This window comes from Polypterus senegalus, chromosome 16 (assembly GCF_016835505.1).
Source record: "Polypterus senegalus isolate Bchr_013 chromosome 16, ASM1683550v1, whole genome shotgun sequence".
NCBI classification, from domain to species: Eukaryota; Metazoa; Chordata; class Cladistia; order Polypteriformes; family Polypteridae; genus Polypterus; species Polypterus senegalus.
Window position 1 is genome coordinate 30,335,805 of NC_053169.1, and position 24,829 is coordinate 30,360,633.

General features: G+C 38.3%; 1 protein-coding gene across 1 annotated transcript in view; it reads right to left on the bottom strand.

Annotated features, from left to right (window-relative positions):
* Nucleotides 1–13,049: 13,049 nt before the first annotated feature.
* fh (fumarate hydratase) overlaps nt 13,050–24,829 on the bottom strand; it is a 60,609-nt gene continuing 48,829 nt past the window's right edge. Inside the window, exon 10 of the mRNA XM_039738025.1 lies at nt 13,050–13,257. Within this exon, the coding sequence (XP_039593959.1) occupies nt 13,115–13,257 (143 nt within the window). The 3' untranslated portion in view covers nt 13,050–13,114. The remainder of the gene's footprint in view (nt 13,258–24,829) is intronic.

Sequence of the window (24,829 nt, forward strand, 5' to 3'; positions counted from 1 at the left end):
CTACTGCAGCATCTCAACAAGGATTGCACACTGAATTTGCAGAATGTGCAAAACAAAAATTGGAACAGCACCCTCAGTTTACGCAGAAGATTTTGTTCAGTGATGAGGCAAACTTTTATGTGAATGGTGAAGTTAACAAACAAAACTACTGCTATTGGTCTGACACTAACCTACATTGGATAGATCCCTCCAAGACTGTTGGAACAAAAAAATTGATGGTATGGTGTGGTATATGGGGTACAAAGATAGTGGGGCCATTCTTCATCAATGGAAACCTCAAGGCCACTGGATATGCGAAATTGCTACATAATGATGTGTTTCCCTCTTTAGGCACTGAAGCTGGCACATTCCCTGACTTTTTCCAGCAAGATGGTGCACCACCACACAACTTGTAAATAACTCATGAAAGAATAAAGTTACATTAAATCCAAGCACACCATTGTTTTTCTTGTAAAATTCCCAATAAGTTGGATGTGTCACATGACCCTCTTCCTATTGAAAAAACAAAAGTTAGATCCAAAATGGCCGACTTCAAAATGGCCACCATGGTCACCACCCATCTTGAAAAGTTTTCCCCCTCACATATACTAATGTGCCACAAACAGGAAGTTAATATCACCAACCATTCCCATTTTATTAAGGTGTATCCATATAAATGGCCCACCCTGTATATAACATCAGTTACCCACTAACTTAGAATAGGAGAGTTAGGATTCTTCCAGTTGACCAAGATAAGTCTACGTGCCAGCAGTGCAGTAAAGGCCATTACAGTTTGTTTGTCCTTCTCCACTTTAAGCCCACCTGTGAGCCCACCAAACACAGCTGTTAGTGGATTAGGAGGGATTGTGACACCAAGGATGTCTGAAAGGCATTTAAAAAGTTTAGTCCAGAATGATGTTAATTTGGTGCAGGCCAAGCACATGTGGCCCAGTGAGGTCGGAACTTGATTGCAGTGCTCGCAGTATGGATGTCCCCCTGGAAACATTTTGGACAATTATAAAAAATGAGACAGATGCATTCAATATATAATTTTAAGTTGAATAATTGTATGCTTTTCGTATATGGAGCTTGAGTGAATTCTATGCATTGCTACCTTCCACTCCTTTTCAGAGATGTTGAGTGAGAGATCCTTTTCCCACTGTCCTCTTGGATCTTTGAAAGGGAGGAACTGTAAAATGTTTTTATATATTACGCAGATGCTGTCTGAGTCCTCAGGACTGATCAATATTTTTTCCGTCATAGAAATCGGGCAGGTTTTGTTTAACAAAGTTTCTGATTTGAAGGTAGTGACAGAAATGTGTTGCTGTAAAGTTAGATTTGAAGTGTAATTGTTCATAGGATGCAAAGACGTTGTCCATGTACAGATCTCTAAGTGACTTAATCCTGAATGTTTTCCAGACATGAAAAACTGTGTACATTTGAAAGGGTGGAAAAAGGTGGTTCTTGTGCAAAGGTGCCACAGATAAAAGCTTCTCTATCTGAAAATACTTCCTACATTGGTTCCATATTCTGAGTGAAGCACAATTGGGTTGTTAGTATATTGGCGATAACTTGTATTTGTTTGGGTGCAAAGCAAGGAATATAAAGAAGTACTGCAAGATTTTGTTTCTATTGTGGACCAAGCCTGCGTATGTTCATCTATTTGTGTCTATTTCCCTGTTTTTATAGCTTGTATATTTGTTGGCCACTAATAAAATTGAAAGTTAGGTCGAACCATGCCGCCTTCCACCTTGGGTCTTTGTAGGGTCACCCTTTGGATACGTGGATGTTTTGAATTCCAAATAAATGAGATTATAGTTGAATCTAATTTCTTAAAAAAAGATTCTGGATTCCTTTTATATGTGGACAGAGATGCGGGTGTGCTAATGACAGATCCTAAGAAGAAAATCGACTAAACCGTGTGTGAATGTACAATCAGTTGACCACCCCAATTAACACCTCTGTCACGCTACCAGACATACCCACACCTCTCCGAAGCCTGAGAGCCTTTATAAGTGATCTAAACCGTGCATTGTCATGGACCTCTCGCAACGCCTCATGAGTGCGTTATATTACTAAAATATAACCTCCCTTGACTTGTACTCCACACCCTGTGATATATAACCTAGCACTTTATTAGGCTTCTTGATTGCTTCTGTATGCCCCTTATAGTGACGAGCCCATCATGACCCTCAGGTCCTTCTCATCAGAAGTTCTCCCAACTTTCACACCTCCCATTGTGTATTCAAATCAAACATGAAAATTTGAGATCAAAAATGTTTCCAGGTCATCGCTACAAACAATGCGGTGTAAGTGACAGATTAAAACAATATATAATTTTTAGTCTGGAGTATTATTTTAGCAGAAAGAATGGACACATGCTCCTGGAATGCAACATCCCATGCATTAAGGAATTAACGATACTTATGCAGAGGGAACTGATTTTGGAAAGGTAAATCAAATGTGATGACTCACAATACACTTGGTTACACATTCATTGTCTAAACCTGTTTTTGAAGTGTTTTCATAGTCTGCCATTGTAGCCAACAAGTAGAAGACGGACGAGGACCAACTCAGGAGGAGAAAACAACTCAACACAAATCGCATGTGCACACCCATACCATCTATCACCAGGCCAAGCCCATTAGTGCTGTCAGTTCATAAACCGGCCTGTTGTCAGAGAGGGTGTAACAGTGTAAAATGTTTCTCAGCTTTCTTCTTTGCCTGTCCTGTCACACCCTACTGTTTTAAAACTTGTAATTGCAAAACCAATGTTCTTCATTTGGTGAATCATTGTATCATTGTCTCTGAGAGAGTGGGAGCAAAATAATTGAACTAAGTAAGTATACTCTCAGGATTCTTGTATCCTGTCAGATTCAAAACACTGAAGGCACGTTCATGCTTTTTGAGGCTGAGAGCAGGAAGCCTCTTCATTGCTAATTCTTATGTATGAGTCACATGGGGCTGCTGGGAGCTTTAAGAAGGCACTTATAAACTGAGACTTCAGAGCTGTTTCCAAGAAAATTGGCTGTTAAGAATGCATTGAGTGATTTAATGGAATATAACTATTAAAGAATAATAATATAAAATTAATTAATAGGAAGACATGGGTGGTGGCCTGGTGGAATGATGCCTCACACATGCATATGGGAGGCAGCTAAATTGCTTGAATGGTTGTAATTATAAGCCAAACCAGAGGGTGGCAGTGTGCGCAGATCCTTTCTCTCATTCCTCTGCGGACGAGCCGAAGAAAATCCTGCCTGAGTCTAAGAAAGTCACTTTCTGGTTCCGGCTTCTCTGACATCACTTCCGCCAGTTCTCTTATATAACCGTCATTTTCAATACTATTATTCACTTTTATTTTGGACTCCAGTCTGTGAGGACCACTTTTTCACTCAAAACTACTTGTTGCCAAGTATACGTGGTGGCTACCCCAGATCTTTTTCTGTTTCTTGTGTTCTTTATTTCCACACAATGAATGCTTTGCAACTGCACGGACTTGAGTTTGACTCCTAGCTGTTTTATTATTTTGATGGAACTTGCCCATTATCTCCTCATTTATAGGCATTTTCTGTAGGTGGTTTGTTTCTTTCTGTGTCCTGTGAACCACCAGGGGGGATACCACTTCCCAAACCCAGACACAGACAGGCTGAGATACAAGTTCAACACAGCACTCATTTATTGAGTTGTCCTCCTCACAAACTTGGTCCTCCACCTCCCGACTCGTTGACTAATGTTGAAGTGGCCCCTTTTAAGTGCTCCAGGGTCCTCATGCATAACACCGTGCGTAGAATTCACACTATAACATGACATAAGCACAAAAGCCGAAATGTGCTTACGCACAGAATAATCCAGATGCAGGAATCTGTGCATTCGCCAACTTCCATGTTCGTCCGCTACATAAATCCCAATCAGCGTGAAAAGTAACGCTCGTGCACGCGCCTGATGTCCCACCCCAACTCCTCCCAGATTTATGCCTCTTTGAATATGCAAATCAATATAAATAGCCCTTAAGCTCAGTGTTCTGTGAAAAGACAATCGGAAAAGCAAGAGGGAAAATGGAAGAATTTCAGCGAATACCAAGTGGAGGGAAGGAAAAACATACTATTTATTGGTTTAAACAGTGGTATAATTAACAAAAGAAAGCTGATCGAGTGACATAGCGTGTCGGAGAAACTCGAAAGCTCAAGTTCACAAAGTCGCACAGTGCCCGAAATAAAAAAGAAGTTGTCAGATATCAAAGTCGCTGTGAAAAGGCGAGTCGTAGCCGACCGTCTGAGTGTCATATGAAAGCTTATTAGGGTGTAATACAGAGAAATAAAAAGGCACACAGTGGGGAAAAAGCATGAAATGTCAACTTAAATCTTGAAATTTCCACTTTAATCATGTAGTTTATTTTGTCATTAAAGCAGAACATCATAAACTTTATCTTAAAATCATTTCATCTACTAGTTTCTCAACCCCATCATAACTAAAGTAGCACGTTAAATGCTGTATGTGCTGTATGTGTTTGAATCAATATGTGCTTTTTAAACTGGCTTTCTCTACCTTCAACAGGACACAGAATCCATTACATTTTTGATATTACAGCTCTCTGAATAACTAAAATACTCAGATGTTGTGAACGATAGGGGGCGCTCTCGCTCCCTTGAACCCCTGTCCACGACTCCAGACACCAGGTAAAAGTCCTCAAGTTGACTTTATTTTGTCGCCACAGTGCACAAAGCACACACTCCACCACAATACTCATACAAATCACCAATAAATCAATAATACACAATCCTCCAGCTCCCAGACACGTTGCCACCCTTCCACCCAGCTCAGCTCGCCGTCTGGAAGCTCCCACAGTCCGTTTATAATCCCTGACCCCGGAAGTGCTCTGAATTCCCAGTCCATGTGATCCTCAATCACGTCCGGGTGAGGTAAAAGTTCTTTTCTTCAACCCGTCGCTCAAGTCCGTCGCTCTTCCTATGACGAACCTCCGGGTCACAGGGCACGAAGAAGCCCTCGGTCCTCCCTGCAGCTCCCTCCTGTGGCCCCCACGGCATCCAGCAGGGCTTTGCATAAAAACTCCATTGTCCATGATGCCCTGCTGGTCTTCTGGGGACCTCCATGCTGCAAGGAGGGCTCCACCTGGCGGCTTGGGGGTATTGGCCGGGATAAACAGCCGGCCTCCTCCATAATGTATACGTGATATTTTCATGATGATGGGAGTTAAAGCATGTTATTAAACATGGAAACACGGTGGCACAGTGATTGTGCGCGACCTTCAATTAAATAATTTATTGCAGCAGTACTCAGGGGCTGTTCTAGGCTTGTGGTGGCCCTGGGCAGTTAAAGAATTGGTGGCCTCTTCACCCGCCAATGTCAATATGGTATCTTATGCACGGCGGATAGCCACGTTTGTTGCAGACCCTGCATAGCTGCCTCGTGCTCATGACACAAGCGTTTAACTTTTGAACAATTTGTCGCTGTGTTTTTAGCTGTGTAATTATTTTTTTTTTCTGTTTTATAATCAATATATATTGCCGTGGCGGCCCCTTGGATTTGGCGACCCTGCAGTACTGTCTCTTTCTAACGTACTAACCTCCAATTCCTTTCCTTACTTTTCTTTCTCCAAGTAACCGATCGCAACTCAATCAGCTCTGTAATAGATGTTAAGCCATCTGTAAGCTTATAACGTTGATTCCTCAAAACTTTTAAGGAACATTGAAATATCTTCGTAGTACATGTTTAATTATTCTATCCTTCACGACAGTCCCAGTGAAGCATACAATGCGAGGCAGGAACAACCATTAATTATTAACAATATAGATTATTTAAATGAAGTTAAAGTTTTATCTGTATAATATAATAAACATATTTTGCTGCATTTCATCTTAAAAATGATATTGTCATCATATGTGAATACCCCTTGGAATCCAGTTAAATCATGTGGTGGGTGCGGCAACACATTGTATCAGTTCATGTTCCCAACGTCCTCCTCCTCCTCCAGTTAAATCAATCATAAAGAAATGGAAAAAGTATGGAACAGCGGTAAATCTGTGAGATAAGGACATCCACAAGGGTGGGAAGAAGTGACGGAAACCTCTAAAAACTCTAAAGGAGATACAAGATAGAGGCCAAGAGTGGAGAGACTGTGCAGATGACAACTGTTGGCCGGGTGCTTTACCTCTCACAGCTTTATGAGAGACTGACAAAGAGAAAGCCACGGTTAAGAAAGAACACACACAACATCTCGGCTGCAGTTTGCCAGTAGGTACATGAGAAACTCTGAAATCAGATGGAAGGTTTTAAATTCTGATGAGACCAAAGCTGATTTTTAAGTCATCAAAACAAAACATCATATTTGACATAAGCCAAACATTGCACATTATTAAAAACACATCATCCCTACTATAAAGCATGGTGGTGGCAGCATCAATGTTTAGAGATGCTTCTCTGAAGCTTGTGTGAAATGAATGAAGCAAAATGCAGGAAAATCCTGGAGGAAAACTTGATAATGTCTACAGAAACCTGCACCTTGGGAGAAGATTTGCACTACAGCAAGACATCAGCCCCAAGCAAAAGCTACACAGGAATGGCTTAAAAACAACAGGGTTAATGTCCTGGAGAATACAGACCCCGGTCTGAATGAGAAGTTGTGGCCAGGCTTGAAAAAGGCTGTTCACTCACAATCTGCATGCAATCTGACAGAGCCTGAGTAGGATAGTAAAGAAGAATGAGGGAAAAATGGCAGCGTGCAGATGTGCAAAGCTGACAGAGACCTGAGCACACTGACTCAAGGCTGTCATGGATGCCAAAGGTGCATCTACTGAATGCTGACTTGAAGGGGGTGAGTAGTAATGCCATCACTTATTTTGGGTTTTATATCTCTCTATTATAAAAGGAAATCCTGTGACAAGACTTTTTCAAAGAGATGATTTCAAGTCCCACGAGACGAGACTTTGGCCATGAGATTTTTTCAAGTCCTGCCCTCCTCTTAACCACATTCAACCACGCACACAGCCCTCTCACCTTTCATTGGTGTGAATACTTTTGACAGACACAGTTCCTGCTCTCTTAGCTCTTATACATTTTTACGTTTTCCTCACTTTAAGTTCCCTATAAAAGAAGACATATTATGTCCAAATCTTATTGAAGAATTTCATCCTGAAGGGTTATCAACAGAAGAAATGAGGACACGGGCAATCTTAGGACAGCGATACGATGAAGTCAAACAAATTAACATGAAAATTGTCGATCAGTTACATGGCAAATTGGTTAAATGTGTATCAATAGACTATGCTGAAGATGAAAACATCAACTTACAATATCCCGAAGAATATCTACAACCGTTAACACTGTCCAGTCTTCCACCAGCTGAATTACTGTTAAAAAGAAGGATGCATCCAAGAAAGGTAATGTAGTACATCGCCCGCGGATAACATTAGACACGAAAGGAGATCTTGATATGCTATTCGTTTTAAAATGTTAACTGTTTCCTGTTAGAACAGCTTTTGCAAAGACAATTAACAAATCACAGAGACAAATATTCAAAAAAGCAGGTTTATTTATTAGAGAGAAAGTAATGAAATTCATTCACGGGCATTGATACGTTGCATTGTCACGATGCAAGTCCAAACACAGAATCAAAATTCAATGCGATATTGATGCAAATTTAATTCAAAAAATTGATTTTTCTGAACTTTTACAGTAAAAGTGTAAGTTTAAAAAGTATTTGCGTGTTAATTTCAAAGCCAAATAGAACAAAATTGTATTACGCAATGAAAAACTCTAATGCAACATGAAACATAAGTTACTTTCAAATTATTACGTTTTACGATTTTTTAATATGGTTAATTACTCTCTGTAATGTAAAATAGTTAGTTCTATTATGCATATGTAATAATTCCCATGAAAATAACAATCTGTTTAAATTGTACATCTGCATCCCCATACGCGATCAGCTGAACCACAAAGTGACTAGCAAGTAGCCCTGGCCCGGGGTTTGGCGATCGAAGTGAGCAGGGGGCAAAGCCCCCAAGTTTGTAATTACTGTAATTTAGACAGCCTTGCAGAGATCTGCTTTCACTTTGACATTAAGAAGTAAATTTTCTGTTGATCAGTGTTAAAATTCCAAATTATATTCACTGTGATTCAATGTTCTAGAACAAAAAAAATGTGAAAATTTCCAAAGGGTGTGAATACTTTTTATAGACTTCTGTAGATGGCAACTCTTAACTTTGCAATGCAATAAATGCACAGATTTGTTTTTACTGAGAGTAGCAGAGGTTATTATACACAGAGCATTTTTAGATAACACTATCAGTAAATTTTGGATTCAGATAACGTTCTTGTCTAATCCCCTGGTCTCCGGACAAAGTTGAATATGTCATATTGAATAGAATTTATGTTTCTTCATCCTCAAGATGGCATGCCAGTCAAATATTAAGGCCAAATATGTAGGAGAAGAAAACATTCAATGTAATATAGCATTTATTACATTCAATTCAATAGAATTTTCTCTTCAATAATCTCACAAAAGGAAAGTGATACATTCACAAAAAGTCATCTGTAATTTTTTTTTCCCGTAACGTATCCAGATATCAAATGTAAAAATTACTAGTAGAAGATATCTCTCATGTACTAATAGGCTACTGAATGCAAAGCAGTTTTACTGCGATTTCTGTAGAGGAGCTTCTTCTCTGCTATAAACACATTATGTCTTTTTTTAAATGCTACAATTAGGCTTTCTGTTAACAGTAAATCTCTTAGCAGAACTGTTATCTGCAACTGAAATTCACATTCAGCCCATCATTTATTAATGCTGGCTTGAAGGAACCCCAAATCGAAAGCACTGGCAGCTCCCTGCCTGTCCTCATCTTATTCTCTCTTCAGTAAATGTGGCTCTGTTGTTTAGATATCAATCACAAATGTAGAAATTGAAATTTATAATGCTGTGCAAACATTTTTTGTCCTAATTCTTTTCTTTACCCTCAGCATTAGTTTACCACTAGCAAAGAGCAATTTTTTTAATTTCTAAACACTCATTGTTGTGAAATATAAGATATTTGGAACCACCACGACTCTTCTTAGAGCTGTCTATGTAGCCAAACTGAATAATCATGCAAGAAGGACCTTACTTAACCTGGAAGGTCATCAACAATCCAATGGCCAAGAGCTTTAGAAGTCTTCTCCTGAGATGGCAAAACCTGTGGGAAATGCTACTCCATCAATCAGGCGTTTATGGTACAGTGGCTAGACAGAAGCCCCTCTTAAATGAAAAGCACATGAATGCCCGGGTCAATTTGCCAAACCGCATTTAACGGGCTCTGATCTGGTGAGACAAAAAATAAAACACTTTGGGCAGAACTGCAAGCACTGTGTCTGGTGAAGTCCAGGCACTGCTCATCACCTACCTAATGCCATTCCTATGTTGATGCAATGGTTGTGGCAACATCATGCTGTGTGGGTGCTTCTCAGCTGCAGGGACAGGGAAACTGGTCAGAACTGAGGGAAGGGTGAATGCATCCAGATACAGAGAGGTCCTAGAAGAAAGCTGGCACCAGACAGCTCACACATCTTAGTCCCACAATCAGCTTAGTCACTCATCTCTGAACCTTCTGTAGTGCTGCCATGTCTTTTTTGTAATATGGAGACCAAAACAGTACACGTTCCTCCTAGTGTGTTATATAATTTAAGCGTAACCCCCTGTGACTTGTACTCCACACGCTGTGATACATAACTTAATATCCTATTAGCCTTCTTAATCGCTTCATTCCCCTGTCTGGATGTAGAGAGTGACAAGTCCACTATGACTGACAGGTCCTTCTCATTGGATGTACTTTAAAGTTTTACACCTTCCATTGTGTCTTCAAATCTAACATTTGTACTTCCAAACTTGAATTATAGTCTGCCCAAGCCCCTTCATCACAATTTAACCGATTCAACATTATCTGCTTGTTCTCCTATTTTGGTAGCTTGCTTATACCCAAATTTGCCAGGATGTATTCCAGGCCTTGCCACTACCCAAAAAACAGATTAAGCCAGTTTAGAAAACGAATGAATGGATTGAATGCATTATAATTATGATCATCCAATCTTCCAATTTTAACTTTTCTATTCTAGTCTCAGTGTCTTTTGAGCTCAGCAAACCTATTCCTTCTCGCTATGGGATACAACTTCACAGCAGTGCCATTACAATCTGACCCCAAATTTTATCTTTATCTGAAATCATTCTTTTTATTCTGAAGACATTTTCAGAATGTTCTCTTAATGTCAAGATCAAGTACCCCACTGGTGTGACCTTTTAATTCCATTAAGAGTGCAAGATATTATAATGACACACTGAAGCTTCAAATAGGTCAAATCATGAGCACTTGAAAACTGTAAAAACAGTAGTTATTGATTGAGAAGCAGTAGCTTTGCCTTTTTGTGTCATTATAATAATCATTAGGTAACACCATTTTTTAATACTCCAAAGATTAGGTGCACAAATGTATTATATAGATAAAAGGCCGAAGATTGTCTTCCACTGAATATATAACACTACATGAACTGTAAAAGGCAATAATTTAGCAGAAATTAATGTAAAAATGCAGATATCACAAATACGCTTATATTCCTTACAGTTGAAACCGCTGAGATAGCTTTGTGTAGCCTTCCCCCAAACCATGAGACTGAACAATCTTTTTTATCAGATCTTTTGAGAGTTGCTTTGAGGATGCCATGCTGTCACTCTTCACAGGAGAGTCAAAGGAAAACACAACTTGCAATTGACCACCTTAAATACCTTTTCTCATGATTCGACACACCTGTATATCATGTTAATGAGCTAATCCAACCAATTTGGTGTTGCAAGTAATCAGTATTGAGCACTTACATGCATTCAAATCAGCAAAACTGCAAGGGTGCCCAAATTTTTGCACATCCAGTTTTTCACATTTGATTTATTTCATACAACTAAATACTGCTTCACTAAAAATCTTTGTTCGGAAAACACCGCAGTACTCCTAGGAAATGAAAGACATACCACCGTTATCTTTTTTGTTGAAAGTAAATTATTATGCAGGCTGAGAGGGGTTCCCAAACGTTTTCATATGACTATACACTTTTAGCCTGAATGTACACCAGACTGAATATAAAGCCAAAAAGATTAAAAAGGAAGAAAATGCCTGACTTGGCAGTCACTGTGAGAAATTAAGCAAGTGTATGGCTGTTGGTATAAAGGATCCCCCGTAGTGTTTCTTCACACACTTCTGCTGAATAATTTGTTGGCTGAAAGTCCTCAGTGTCAGTGTGTCACAGAGAGCATGTGCAGCATTGTTCATAATGGCATTCAATTTTGTTTAAATTCTCTCCTTTGCTACTACCTCTTATATAAATGAGCTTGCTCTTTTAATTAGCTTGTTGATTTTGGGGTTGGCTCTCTTGAAGTGATGTTACCAACCCAGTGTAGAAAAATCACACTCTCCCTCACAGAGTTTTAGAAGATGTGAACGATGTCACTTCCCACATTAAATGAACGCAGTCTCCTAATGAAAAAACAGCCCGCTCTGCTCTTTCTTATATACAGTATATATTTTCTCTGTTATGAGACCAGTCCAACCTGTCATTGATGTGGAGCCCCAAGTACATGTAGGAGTGCCCCACCTCTACATCCACTCCCTTAATAGTGGCCAGACATAGAGGTTCTATGCTGTGATGAAAGTCAATAACCACTTCCTTACTTTTGCTGATGTTACATTGCAGACAATGCTCTTTGCACTAAGAAACAAATTTCGCCACCAGACTCCTATACTATTTTGTTTCATCCCCCTTATCAATACACCCCATAAGTGCAGAATTATCCAAGCATCCCTACAAGTGACATGCCCTGGTGTTGTATTTCTAATCTGATATGTACAGAGTGAAGAGAAAAGGAGTCCAGACTGTTCCTTATGGTGCTCCAGTGATGCTGACATCCATATCAGAAACACACTCCTCAAGTCTCACAAACTACAGTTTGCCTGACAGATAGTCCATTATCCAGGACTCCATAGGCTCACCCACCTGCATATCTCTTAGTTTACCCCTTAAAAAGGATGTCTAGATGGTACTGAAGAAATCCCAAAATATAATCCTCACAGTGCTGCCAGCTTTGTCCAGGTGAGAAAAGGCCTTATGGAGTCAGACAGATAATTGCATCCTGTATATGGGCTTCACTCATCACTGATTATTAGCATTATGGAATGCTGGATCATAATTCCTTGTCTAGCTGTGGTCCCTTAAGGACATAAGGGATGCTTAGTGGAGCCCACTATTGGTGGTAAACTTGGCTGAATGAAAGGACTGAAAATAAAAGACCGTCTCAGTCAGTGAAGCATTCTGCCACAGAGGTCCCTAGGACTGAATACACCGGGTACAAGACGGACAAGTCAGACAGTTAAGAGGTTAAAGGTGTGTTGCTGGTTTTCACACATTAACAAATGAACCTAAGAGGTTTGTTGGTACCTTTAATGTTAGGTGAACATCACAGGTGATCTGGTAACACGAAGCAGGTATGACTACACATCTGATGGCTGCTGAGCAGAGCAGGATGCTTACAGAATAACTGCATTAGTTGGTCAGACATGCAAATCACAACTTCAGTGTACTCCATAGACGTTACAAAAAATATGAGCTTAAAATGGGCTGACACCACTGTGACTGACATTCTAAACTGGCTATTATGGGATTTTTCATGTTCTTTACTTATACTGTACCTACAATTAAGGATGTCATTGTCATAGCAAAGAAAGTGCTTAAATTCGAAATTTAAAACATTTGGTTTGGCATTCTGAAAGTCACTTCTACAGCTACTCAGTGTTAAAGCAAGACTGTAAAAACCTTGCAAAAAATAAATAAAACGTAAAAGAATGACTGAGTTACACATAAAAGCGGCAATTTTGGTGAATACATACCGTACAAATGGTAAATTATGAGCTCAGATCCTCAGAAGCTGAACAATTTAATTGGAGAAAACCAGATGGTAGAGCTGGTACTGAACTCATTAACCGATACATTCATACTGCAAGAGCACATTCAAAGAATATACTGTAAACATTAACTACTGGTGCATTTGCATACTTTTTTATTATACAAGGTATAATTTCATGTGTTTCTTTTGTTATATCTACTTGGGGCCCAGCATATCTTGAGGTTTGACCCACTGATCAAACTGTTCTGACGTGAGGTATCCAAGCTTGATGGCAGCTTCTTTCAGAGTTGAACCTTCCTTGTGTGCAGTTTTTGCTATCTTGGCAGCTTTGTCATAGCCTAGAATAAGGAAACCAAATATTTAAAAGATTATATTTATATATAAATATATAAACACATACATTAATACATACATATTGCAGATAGCCGGTGAATAGATCATGTAACACATAACATGAAAAGCTCTTTGAAGTTCTTAGAACATCAATCAAATGATGTAATTGAACCTGCTATAATAAAACAGTGCCTCCCTCCATATCTACTGGAACAGTCAAGTCAACATTTCTGTATTCTTTATTTTATTTTGACTGAAGCAATTTCTATTTGACTTTTGAAAATAATTCTGTCATAACTACACAATGTCACTTTGGTTCTGTACAATGTGCTTTAATCACTTTAGAATAATCTTTCTTTTTCATTTTTTTGTTTGTTCAGACCAAAGTATGTATGTATTTGTTTATTTACTTACCTATTTATGTATTTATTTATTTAAAGAGGTTCTGTAAAAAGACACTTTTCCCCACCTATGGATATGGGAAGCGAGGGAGGGACAGATGGACAAGGAAAGAAAGGAAGTTTCATCTATCTATTATAGCGCCTTTCACATCTATCTATTATATAACACCTTTCACGTCCATCTATCTATCTATCTATTATATAGAGCCTTTCACATCTATCTATCTATCTATCTATCTATCTGCTTTAATGTTCCATTTTCAGAGCATTTAGACTGGCATAATTATACTAGGTTAAAAATCTCCAGCATGGCACAAGTGCATGGGCTTATTCCTTTGACATACTCTGCTAAACATAAAAGAAGAGCCGGAGTTCTTACATACAGTATTTTAACTTATGTGATCTTATAAACCGTAACTGTGCTCCACTATGTGTCATGTTTAGTCTTCCCTGTGAAATTGAGACATTCAATTCAAACAGAAAATTGACTCAAAAACAAATGACTGTACTCTTTCTCTTTTAACTACATTTTTAAAGACTACCAAATACTGAATTTGGAATAAATCTAAACAGTGTATATGTTACTGTCTTAATGGAGAGTCTTTTAATAAACATAATTATATTGACATTTACTACAATCATTCAAAATTGTTACTTTAAAATAAACAAAGTAAGAAAACCTGGTGCAAAGCAGTTTACAATTTGCCCCTTTTACATAAAATTACAGTACATTTAATGCTATTATATTCTTCTAGCATTTTACGACTTAAAAGTTTAACTGGACACACCGGTATTCATAGCTTCAATATCCTATTGACTTTGGTTTTGATAACTCTTAGGACTATTAATCCTCTTACCGATTATATTTATTTACCCTCCATTTTAAGCTTAGTTTATTTTACAAGTAAATAAGCATAATCCAAATTGCATTATTTGCTAAATGTCTATGACTTAAACTCATCAAGTCACGTGTCTAAATTGTGGGAAGCCTTACTTCGACAAGGGAAACATCAGAGTAATAAAGTATATACTATTAATGTCAGCAATATCAATTATTTTAACAATGACCATACTGTAGGCTTATTGACAAAGAGGATTTGAGTTAATCTTGCTTTTCTATTAAGTACATGAACATTGTACATTTCCTCTTTCATGACTGGGCAGTATGGTTAATCAGCGGCTAACATGCTTGGTTGATTGGACCAATATAAAGCTTGCTTCACCAACTTACTAAAGAAATGACTCTTAAAAAGATGCTGTATATAATTGGCTGGTAGCATGGTGGAGTAGCTAGGGTTACTGGGATATAAAACTACAAGTGTGCTGGTTCAGTCACTAAATTCAACTCATTGTGCAACACCAATATAACTTAAGGACAGCCTGTAAGTTGATTGACTGGTCCATCTTCAAAGATTCCTTTGTGATTTGGGATGAGGAGGTGGAGGACAAATGGATGGATTATGTCGCGTTCTGCACAACCCTATGTGTCCCTTCCTGGTTTGTCCACACTTTTCCTAACCAAAAGCCTTGGGTAAGCAATGCTGTTTGCTTGTGCTTGAGGAAGTAGCCTGCTGCTTTTACTTCTAAAGGTCTGATCTGCTAAAAGAACTCAAGGCTATTAAAGCAGCCAAGAGACACTGTGGAAATGAGTTACAGGACTGACTGTGGTAGTGGCAACGTACAGCTTTTGTGGAAAGAAATGCAGGTGATAATGGATTATAGAACCAACTGTGCTTAAAGACCCTCCTCCCACGTCACTCTCAGATGTGCTAGAAATCCTATCTGTTCATTTTGAGCTACAAGGATTACAAGCAATTAAAGGGGTGGTGATGATTCCAGTGGGCAAAGTTGCCTTTCAACTATTATAGGAGTTGAATTTGCACCCTGGTTTGAACTGTACTTAGTTTGTGACACAGGTAATTGTTAAAAGGAACCCAACTTTATTATCTGCTGGGTTTGTGTTCGAGTTTTATGTTTTTATCTTCTGAGCTATTAAGAAAAGGCATTTTTAGTGACTTTATAGCAAAGAATATATAAAGCCTAAGAGAAAATGTCATATTTTAAGGCATAATCATTGTTGTATTGTTATGCTCAGGGAAAGTGTGCTGCTGATGAACTTAGAAGGAAACATATGGTTCAGAATTAAAATGAACACTTCTAAAAAGTCACGTACTCCTAAGCTAACAGGACTGTCAATCAACCTAGTGGACTGGGCTAATTGTGGTTATTTACGTTATCAATGTTATTATGTCCCGTTAACAACTGGGTGTAACCAATCATTTTAAAAGTTTTCAGATATGAACTCCTTGGAATTGTGATCTAATCAATGAACTGTATAAATATAGCACAAAGGACGCTCCTTTCCTTTGTAACCCTTGCTAATTAAGTTGCTCACAGTGTAGGTGTTACCTCTTGCAAGACTTAAGGTAATAAAAAAGAATGATTGACGCTTTCTCCTGCCTATACGGGACACCTAGTTGGGGGGTGTCCGTAAATTTCTTCCACACCATCTGTGGCTGAGGTGGGTAAAAACTGGGCAAAAAACACCAAAAACCACCATACCAGTCAATATTTCATCTTGGATGCTAAGGGCACATGCCACCCAGTTGTTGCAAATTGTTCACACACATTTTCAGCTTATACCTGTGCTAATGCATGGTGCTGCTATTTTTTAAGAAATCTCTGTATCATATAAAAAAATCTTGCAACGATGTGAGACTTTTTCAGAGAGACGAGACGAGACATTTTCAGAGAGATAATTTCACATCCCGCGAGACGAGACTTTGTGCCAATAGATGAATTGAAAACCTAACAGGTCCATGCGGGGGCGTAAATAAAACACAGAGAGTAGAAGAAGAAAAGGCAAAGAGTAGAAGACAAAGTAGAACGTCATAAAGAGGTTCAAAAACGTTGCCGTGATGACACATGCAGAGCAGGTTAGAGATAATGAAAGTACTAAAATTCAAAAGTCAAAAAAACTGAAACTAAAGATCACATTAGCACTAACAAATGGAAATTATTACTCAGTGAAATAACATAACAGCGAAGAGAGATTGAATATATGGACATAAATGATATGACAGAGCTACTACAAGTTTAATTTCAAAGAAACCACAATCCGGTCAGGTTTATATTTATGATCACAGGGAAGTGATGCAACATAGAATCGAAAGAGTTAATCAAATCCATACGTCCAAAAGTATCGCACTTTTTACAAAATGTATCTGAAAAACACGGACAAAGAAGTTTTCTTGGATTTCTATATGAATCCAAAAGATCACGCTCGCATATATAATAAACCAACATGTGATGAATTGTCAGCGATAATAGTTTTGAAAGACTGAGATATCAAAGACAGAGTTGATATTCGTGTTTATTCAAAAGCACAGCACGATTCGTCGCAAGTGGCAGATCTGGGAAATGACTAACGCGTATGGGGTTGGTGAGCGAAGCGAGCAAAGGGGGCAAAGCCCCCTAGTAATGATAAAAATAATAATGAAGATAATAAAACATTTTATATAAATAGCGTCTTTCCCATACTCTAAGCCAGTGCTCCGCAACCGGTGTGCCACGGCACACTGGTGTGTCTTGAGCCGATACAGGTGTGACGCGGTCAAATAAGACAATTTTCTAACTAAATAATATTTCAACGGTCCTCCATAGAAACACAATAACGAGAATACATGCAATGAAATATTCGCGTAAATAGCCTTTTAAAGGTTTCATAATTTTATGTGTCATTTCTCTGAAATAATAAATTCCATCGTCTGGCGCCTGTTGCCTACGACGTAGGCCCTACGTAGTCGCCAGACAACAGCGTAGTATGCTTTGATAGGCAGAGCGCTCCGTGCCCCCACTTAGATTCAATTCAAGCCGACGTATTAGTCATGCTACGTCGCATTCACTCGTCTTGCGACAGTAGTTATCATTCATTACTATTAGTTGTGTTGCTGAATTGTGTATGGTTAACGTTCTTTGTGTGATTCATATTTAGTTTTATACCCCTTTAAATATGGATAAATTTTTACGTGGAAAAGATTCGTTTTCACGTACAGATGATGAAGAACCCAGCACAAATGTTGCAAAAAAAACAAAGAAGATTGTGAAAAGGAAGAACAACGAAGACTACATTCGATATGGATTCTCGTAGTGTGGTGACGAAACGGCTCCAAAGCCGCAATGCATCATTTGCGGCGATCAGCTATCAAACGAGGCAATGGCACCCAGTAAACTAAATCGGCATCTAAATTAAAACCATCCCAGTTACGCCAAAAAAGACAAACAATATTTTCAGAGGCGCTTAGAACAAAATCATAAACAGAAGCAATTTATGAAATCGGCCGTTACGGTTTCTGAAAAGGCCTTAGAAGCTAGCTACCATGTTGCAAAATGAATTGCACGTCAGAAAAGACCACATACTATTGGTGAAACACTTATTAAACCAGCATGTATGGAAATTGTTCGACTTATGCTTGGGCCCAATGAAGTTAAGGAAGTGAATAAAGTTTCGTTGTCTGCCGATACTGTTAAAAGACGTATTCACGACATGTCAAGCGATATTTTAGGAACACTGATTAGAAAACTGATATTGGCTGAAAAATTTGCGCTTCAAATCGACGAATCAACCGATATTAAAAATAAAGCACAACTGATAGCTATTGTACGTTTAGTTGACGAGGACTTTATTAAAGAACATTATTTATTTTGTAAGGAGGTTCCATTTTCCGAGTAACCGATGATTTCTTCAAAATATATAATACTAGCAAAATACCCGCGCTTCGCAGCGGAGAAGTAGTGTGTTAAAGAAGCAATGAAAAGAAAAGGAAACATTTTGAAAATAACGTAACCTGATTGTCAATGTAATTGTTTTGTCACTGTTGTGAGTGATGAGTGTTGTTGTCATATATATATATATATATATATATATATTTACACACACACATAAACATATATATATATATATACATATCTATACATATACACATATATACATACATATATATCTACATATATACACACACATATATACACACATATACATACATACACACACATATATACACACAAATACATATATATATATATATATATATATATATATACATACATACACACACACATATATAAACATATATATACATATACATACATATCTACATATATACACACACAGCTATTTCGTATCAGTGTAATACGCTGTTTGTTAAAACAGTTGACTCCGCTCTTACGTGCAATAACAAATCAAATCATTCAGTTGTCTTTGCTCATATGTCATTTTAGAGCTGGACGCCTGGCATCTTTTTGGCCACAAGTTCGTTTCTGTTTGGTGTGAGGTTCTGTGTTGTGGAGATTCTCAGGATGGATTGCAGGTGCTCATCAGTGAGGCGACTCCTGTGTGCTGTTTTGTTAGTCTTTATCACTGAGAAGAGCTTCTCACACAGATATGTGCTACCAAACATGCACAAGGTTCGAGCCGCATGTAGACGGACTTTTTTTGTTCTTCAAAGTCACCAAAGCGCCGTGCAAACTCAGTGCGCAATAACTCTAGCTTCGCAATAACTTGCAGCATCATAAGGTAGACTTTAGCTGAAGCGCTGCATTATGGGATCTGTAGTTTATTGTGTTACCAGCGCTTCATATACCGGGCTTTAATAACAATAATACAGTATATAAAATGATCTCGGGCGGATATAATTACATGCGGGCGGATGTGGCCCTGACCCTTGAGTTTGACACATATGGACTAAATAGAACTTGAAAAGATATATTTTTCAAATGTGATCGCAATTCAGATAGAGTTGACGCGCACTACAGCCTGCATGCCTCAATGAGTCATCCTCCCCTCGCTCTTACTTTTTTACCGTTCATCTAATGAATACACTGAGTATGGCTTTACCAAAACAATCATTGATGGCGAATAAAGTATCCATTATTCGAGTATGTAGAGCGGGATATATATATATATATATATATATATACCAGCGTACGCAGCGGAGAAGTAGTGTGTTAAAAAGGTAGAAAAGAAAAGGGAACATTTTAAAAATAACGTAACATGACTGTCAATATACAGTATTTGTTTTGTGAGTGTTACTGAGTGTTGCTGTCATCAAGGATTTGATTATCATTATTTCTTTCAATCAGGTTCGTATTTGTAGGATGTGTTGTGTTCAAGTTACATTCCGTGTTTGTCAATCGTTGTAAAGATGACAGGTTTCATTCATCGATTCGTTTCTTACTGCATCAATAAACAGTTCGTCTTCTTTATCTGAGACCTGACACACTGCATGCACGGGTTTTTTACACTGTCTTCCTTTAGCGGGACATTGACTTTTTCCACCGTGTGCTTTGTTTCCACAGTAGCTGCATTTATGAATATGCTTGTCAGACGCTTCATATTTTTGCTGCCTTTTCAATTGTGTAATTCGGTTTTGTTCAGCTCTTTGGAACTGTTGCTTTTTATCTGTGCACTGCGTCAGTTCACGTGAGCCACTCGGTGTACATGCATCGAAGGTTCCCAGCTGTGCTGGTGCCATCTCGTGCTATGTCCATAGCTTTATTTAATGTTACCTTAGTCCTGGCACTTAAAACTTTCTCTCGCAGTTTCGCTGAGTTTGTGTCAAACACCACCCTGACCATCTCATCTTCCTCTCCATAAGCACAGTCCTTCACCCGTGAATATTTACCCGTGGCAGTTTGCTATTGGATTGCCGCTGACGGACGGCCTTATATGGGCAGGCACTAAATTACAAACGCCAGCGGCAGCCTGTCTATGAACTTAATTTAAAGTGTAGGTTTACATTGTGCTTTGTTTCCGAAGTAGCAGAACTCATGAATATGGTTGTATATGTCACTCGCTCGCTTCTTATTGTTTCGCTGCCTTCTCAATTATATAATGCATGTTTTCTTGAGCGCTTTTTTGAGGTCTTCCTGGTTTTCTATGTACTGCGTGATTACGTGGGAGGCGTGATGATGTCACACGAAACTCCGCCCCCACGGCGTTAAGCTCATCTCCATTACAGTAAATGGAGAAAAACTGCTTCCAGTTATGACCATTACGCGTAGAATTTCGATATAAAACCTGCCCAACTTTTGTAAGGAAGCTGTAAGGAATGAACCTGCCAAATTTCAGCCTTCCACCCACACGGGAAGTTGGAGAATTAGTGATGAGTGAGTGAGTGAGTGAGTGAGTGAGGGCTTTGCCTTTTATTAGTATAGATTCAATGGAGCAATTGCATTGCTATTTGCAAGGATGGTGCTGCGGCAATGACGGGTAGTAAAAAAGGTTTTGTCTCCTGTGTAAAACAAAAAAATCCGATAATACAAATTACACACTGCTGCATACATTGAGAAGCATTGATGGTCAAGAATTTGCCAAAGGGAACTTTTGAACACGATGAATGAATGCATTAAAATCATAAACATAATTAAATCAAGAGCCCTAAATTCGCAAATCTTTGGAATACTCTGTGCAGAAATGGGAGCCGAATATGAATCCTTATTGTTTTATACTGAAGTTCGTTGGCTATCCCGAGGCAAAGTTTTGGCTAGATTGTTTGAGCTTCGCTACGAGGTGTGTGAGTTTCTTTTAGATCAAAATATGCCCGAACTATACCAGTGCCTCAGTTATGATTACTGGATAGCCAAACTTGCATACATGACTGATATATTCGAGCATCTGAATGAACTTAATAAAAAAATGCAAGGATGGAATTAGAATATATTGATGTGCTCTGAAAAAAAACTCGAACTTTGGCAGGAAGAGTTGCAAAAAGGATGTTTAGAAATGTACCAAAGGACCAACCATTGTACGATGAAAACAAGCAATTAATTGTGGATTTGGCCCAACACCATTTAAGTATGCTTCAGGAGAAATTTGATCACTATTTTTATTTTATTAATACGGAACAATATGATTGGATTTGAAATCCTTTTGCAACCAATGCAATAAATTCTACGGAAGCACTGTCACTGCAAATTCAAGAGGAATTTATAGAATTAGTAATGACGGGATGTTAAAACTTCATTTTGCCGAAGTTCCATTAGATGTTTTCTGGATTTCCGTTAAGAAAGAATATCCTCGCATTTCCGACAAGGCCATCCTAACACTACTTCCATTTTCGACGACATATTCATGTGAGCAAAGTTTTTCAACTCTTGTGTTAATTAAAAATGATAAGCAGTCATGCTTAAAAGATCTTGACCAAGAACTTCGGGTTGCGCTGCCAAATATTGAGCTGAATATAAAACTTTTGTGTTCATTGAAACAAGCGCAGGTATCACATTAATCAGTCATTATGTTATAATAATTATTAAGATTGCATAAAAGTAAATATAGCATAGTTTTTATGTATGTATACTTATAATAAATGTATACTTATAATAAAAAATGCAAATTTATTGTAAAATTTGTGTATTAAATTAATATCTAGATATCAGTGGCGTAGCTGGAGATCACGTTGCCCAGGGCGGTAAAAAATTTGACGCCCTAAAGCTGAAAAATAAATTGGAGTTCATGTTGTCCAGGCCGGTGAAAAATTTGACGCCCCCCCGCCCTAGCTATGCCACTGCTATATATTTTAGCTTTTGACATGCACCGGAATTCTAGGAAGAACTTTGGTGTGTCGTAGGTGAGAAAAGGTTGCGGAGCACTGCTCTAGGTGCTTAAGAAAACTGCAGTTCTGCCTGTACTAATGAAATCTGCTGTTTCCTGCCTAAAATATCACTGAACCATCACTTTAATCTCTGCAGTGATGAAATGTCTGGAAAAGTTGGTCATGACCTCTATCAGTCTGAACTTCCCTACTACATTAGGTTAATTACAGTATGTATTGTGGTGAAACAGATCTGTGGATGATGCCATTTCACTTGCCCTGCACATTGCTTTGAGGCATAAGAAAAAAAAAAAAACTATGTAGGATGCTGTTTATCAACTACAGCTTTGTTTTTAACACCATTATTCCATCTTACCAGGTGCTAATGCTCAGAGATCTCAGCCTGCAGTCTTCAGCTGGGTGTGCAGCTCAGTCACACTCTGCAGCTAGGCATTTGATTTCCTAACAAACAGGCCCCAAACACAGAGAACAGGAAACAGGTATTCATCGACTGTGGTTTCCAGCACTGGTGTACGTGCAGGGCTACTGCCTTAGCTCACTGTTATACAGCCTCCGTACCTATGACTGCGTAGCAAGACGTGAGGGCAACAATATCATGGAGGCTACAAACATATCACCACCGATCAGTCTCACTAGCAGCAATGATGAAGTCATCCACAGGTGGGACGTTCAGGAAGTGTTTACGTGGTGCCATGACAACAATCTCTCCCTGAACATCAAAAATATAAAGGTGATTACAATTGGCTTTGTTTTTCCTATAGGCAGTAACACCCCACTTTACATCAACAGTTCTCCAACTGAGACAGACATCAGCTTTAGATTCTTGGGAGTGCAGATCACCAAATCCCTCTCATTGTCTTTCCACAAAACTCAAATTGTCTGGGAGGTTCAGAAGGGGCAATTCTTTCAGAAAAGGTCAAAGAGCTTTGGAGTGAGATTTAAAGCAGCTGAGAATGTTTAACAACGCACCACTGAGAATACTATAACACGTTTCATGACTGTGTGCTACGGTATCCCGACATCTCAAGACTGTGAATTACTTCAGGGAATTATTTTGAATTGCCTCCAAAATGAACGGCACAGATCTCAAACCACTCAAGACTATTTATTCTGTCCACTGTCAGAAGAGAGATGAGTCTATCATCAAGTTGATTGACACTTTTTCGTTCTGCCCTCTGGTAAGCCATTTCATCAGTGCATCCTCAGTTGCACTTCCCATCAGAGACAGTTTTTCCCATTGACTATAAGGATAAGTAATAACAAATGATCAGTACGCATTGTTTAAAATTACTAGTGGAACATAATGTACTGAAACTTTAATGCTGCAGTGTTGGTGCTTGTTACAAATATTTTAAACGGTGTTATTTAATTGCCTGCATGAACATTAAACTATTTAGTATCTTGTCTCTTCCGTGCTACCTCCAAACTTTCTGTCATCTACAGTAAATAGCTTGCCATGCTCTACTATATCTGTCTGTTGCATGGAGTTCAGCTTTCCTGCAAGCAAAGGATTGCCAGTCCTTGTAAAAACAGATTGCCCATTAAGATGGTTGCTATGAGTGCAATTCATAAAAAAATCTGTAAATTCAATTGAAGTGTTTCTATTGACATAAATGACCTACTTACTGTGCACCTTTTCTGCATAATCGCCTTTAAATGTAAAAGGGGAGATCTTTTCAGCATTATTTAATTACACTACATCTTCAAATAATTGGTTTCTTTACACTTGGTGTAATCTTTAAAAGCTTGGATATTACAAGACACTTATTTTGAAAAAAATCCTTACTTTGCAATATTTCCACTCCTTTGATTTTTCTTCAAATGAAAAGTAGGAGTATTTTATATTTGCCGCCAAGGCCAATTTTCCAAGTTAGAATGCAGGTGTATAATTGAGTCCAGGTAAGTGATGTGATTTTAAGTACGATTAGAACATTCTGACACATATCACGGCCACGCTGCCTGTCAATATTAGAGAGGACCCATTGTTCTCAGCGTTAAATTCAGAGCTGAAGACTCATTACTTTATCATGGTGCACTCTTGGTAGTGTATATGTTAGGTTTTTAATATCAATCCCCTCCTTTAATTAATCACAGTAAATGTTTTGATATCACAATTACTGTCATTTCCAATTTCTTTCTCTTCTTGGAGTCTGTGGTAACACGTAGTCTGGCACTCATGAGAATGCCACTGTCAGATATGGTGGACGTTTTCAAGGGTATTCTCTTCAAATGAAACAATCATTATATGCCTACAGAATGATCTGTTTCTGAATGCAGCTGGTCTTGGACAGTTGTAATCTGTACTTAGTGACACCTTTTATAAACATTTTTTTGCATATATTGCATTATATATTTCTGTTAATGTTTAAAAAAATTATTTTTAATTTATATTCCATTTGTTTTACTTACACTATATTTGTAATTACTATACAGCTCTTATGTAAAAGTTTGGCTAATACGAAAAAAATGGAATTTAATTGGACTGAGTACAGTAAGCTTTCCAAAGGCTAAAAACAGACACGGACACTTAATGTTATTACCAATAAATAATCTTCAAATTCTCT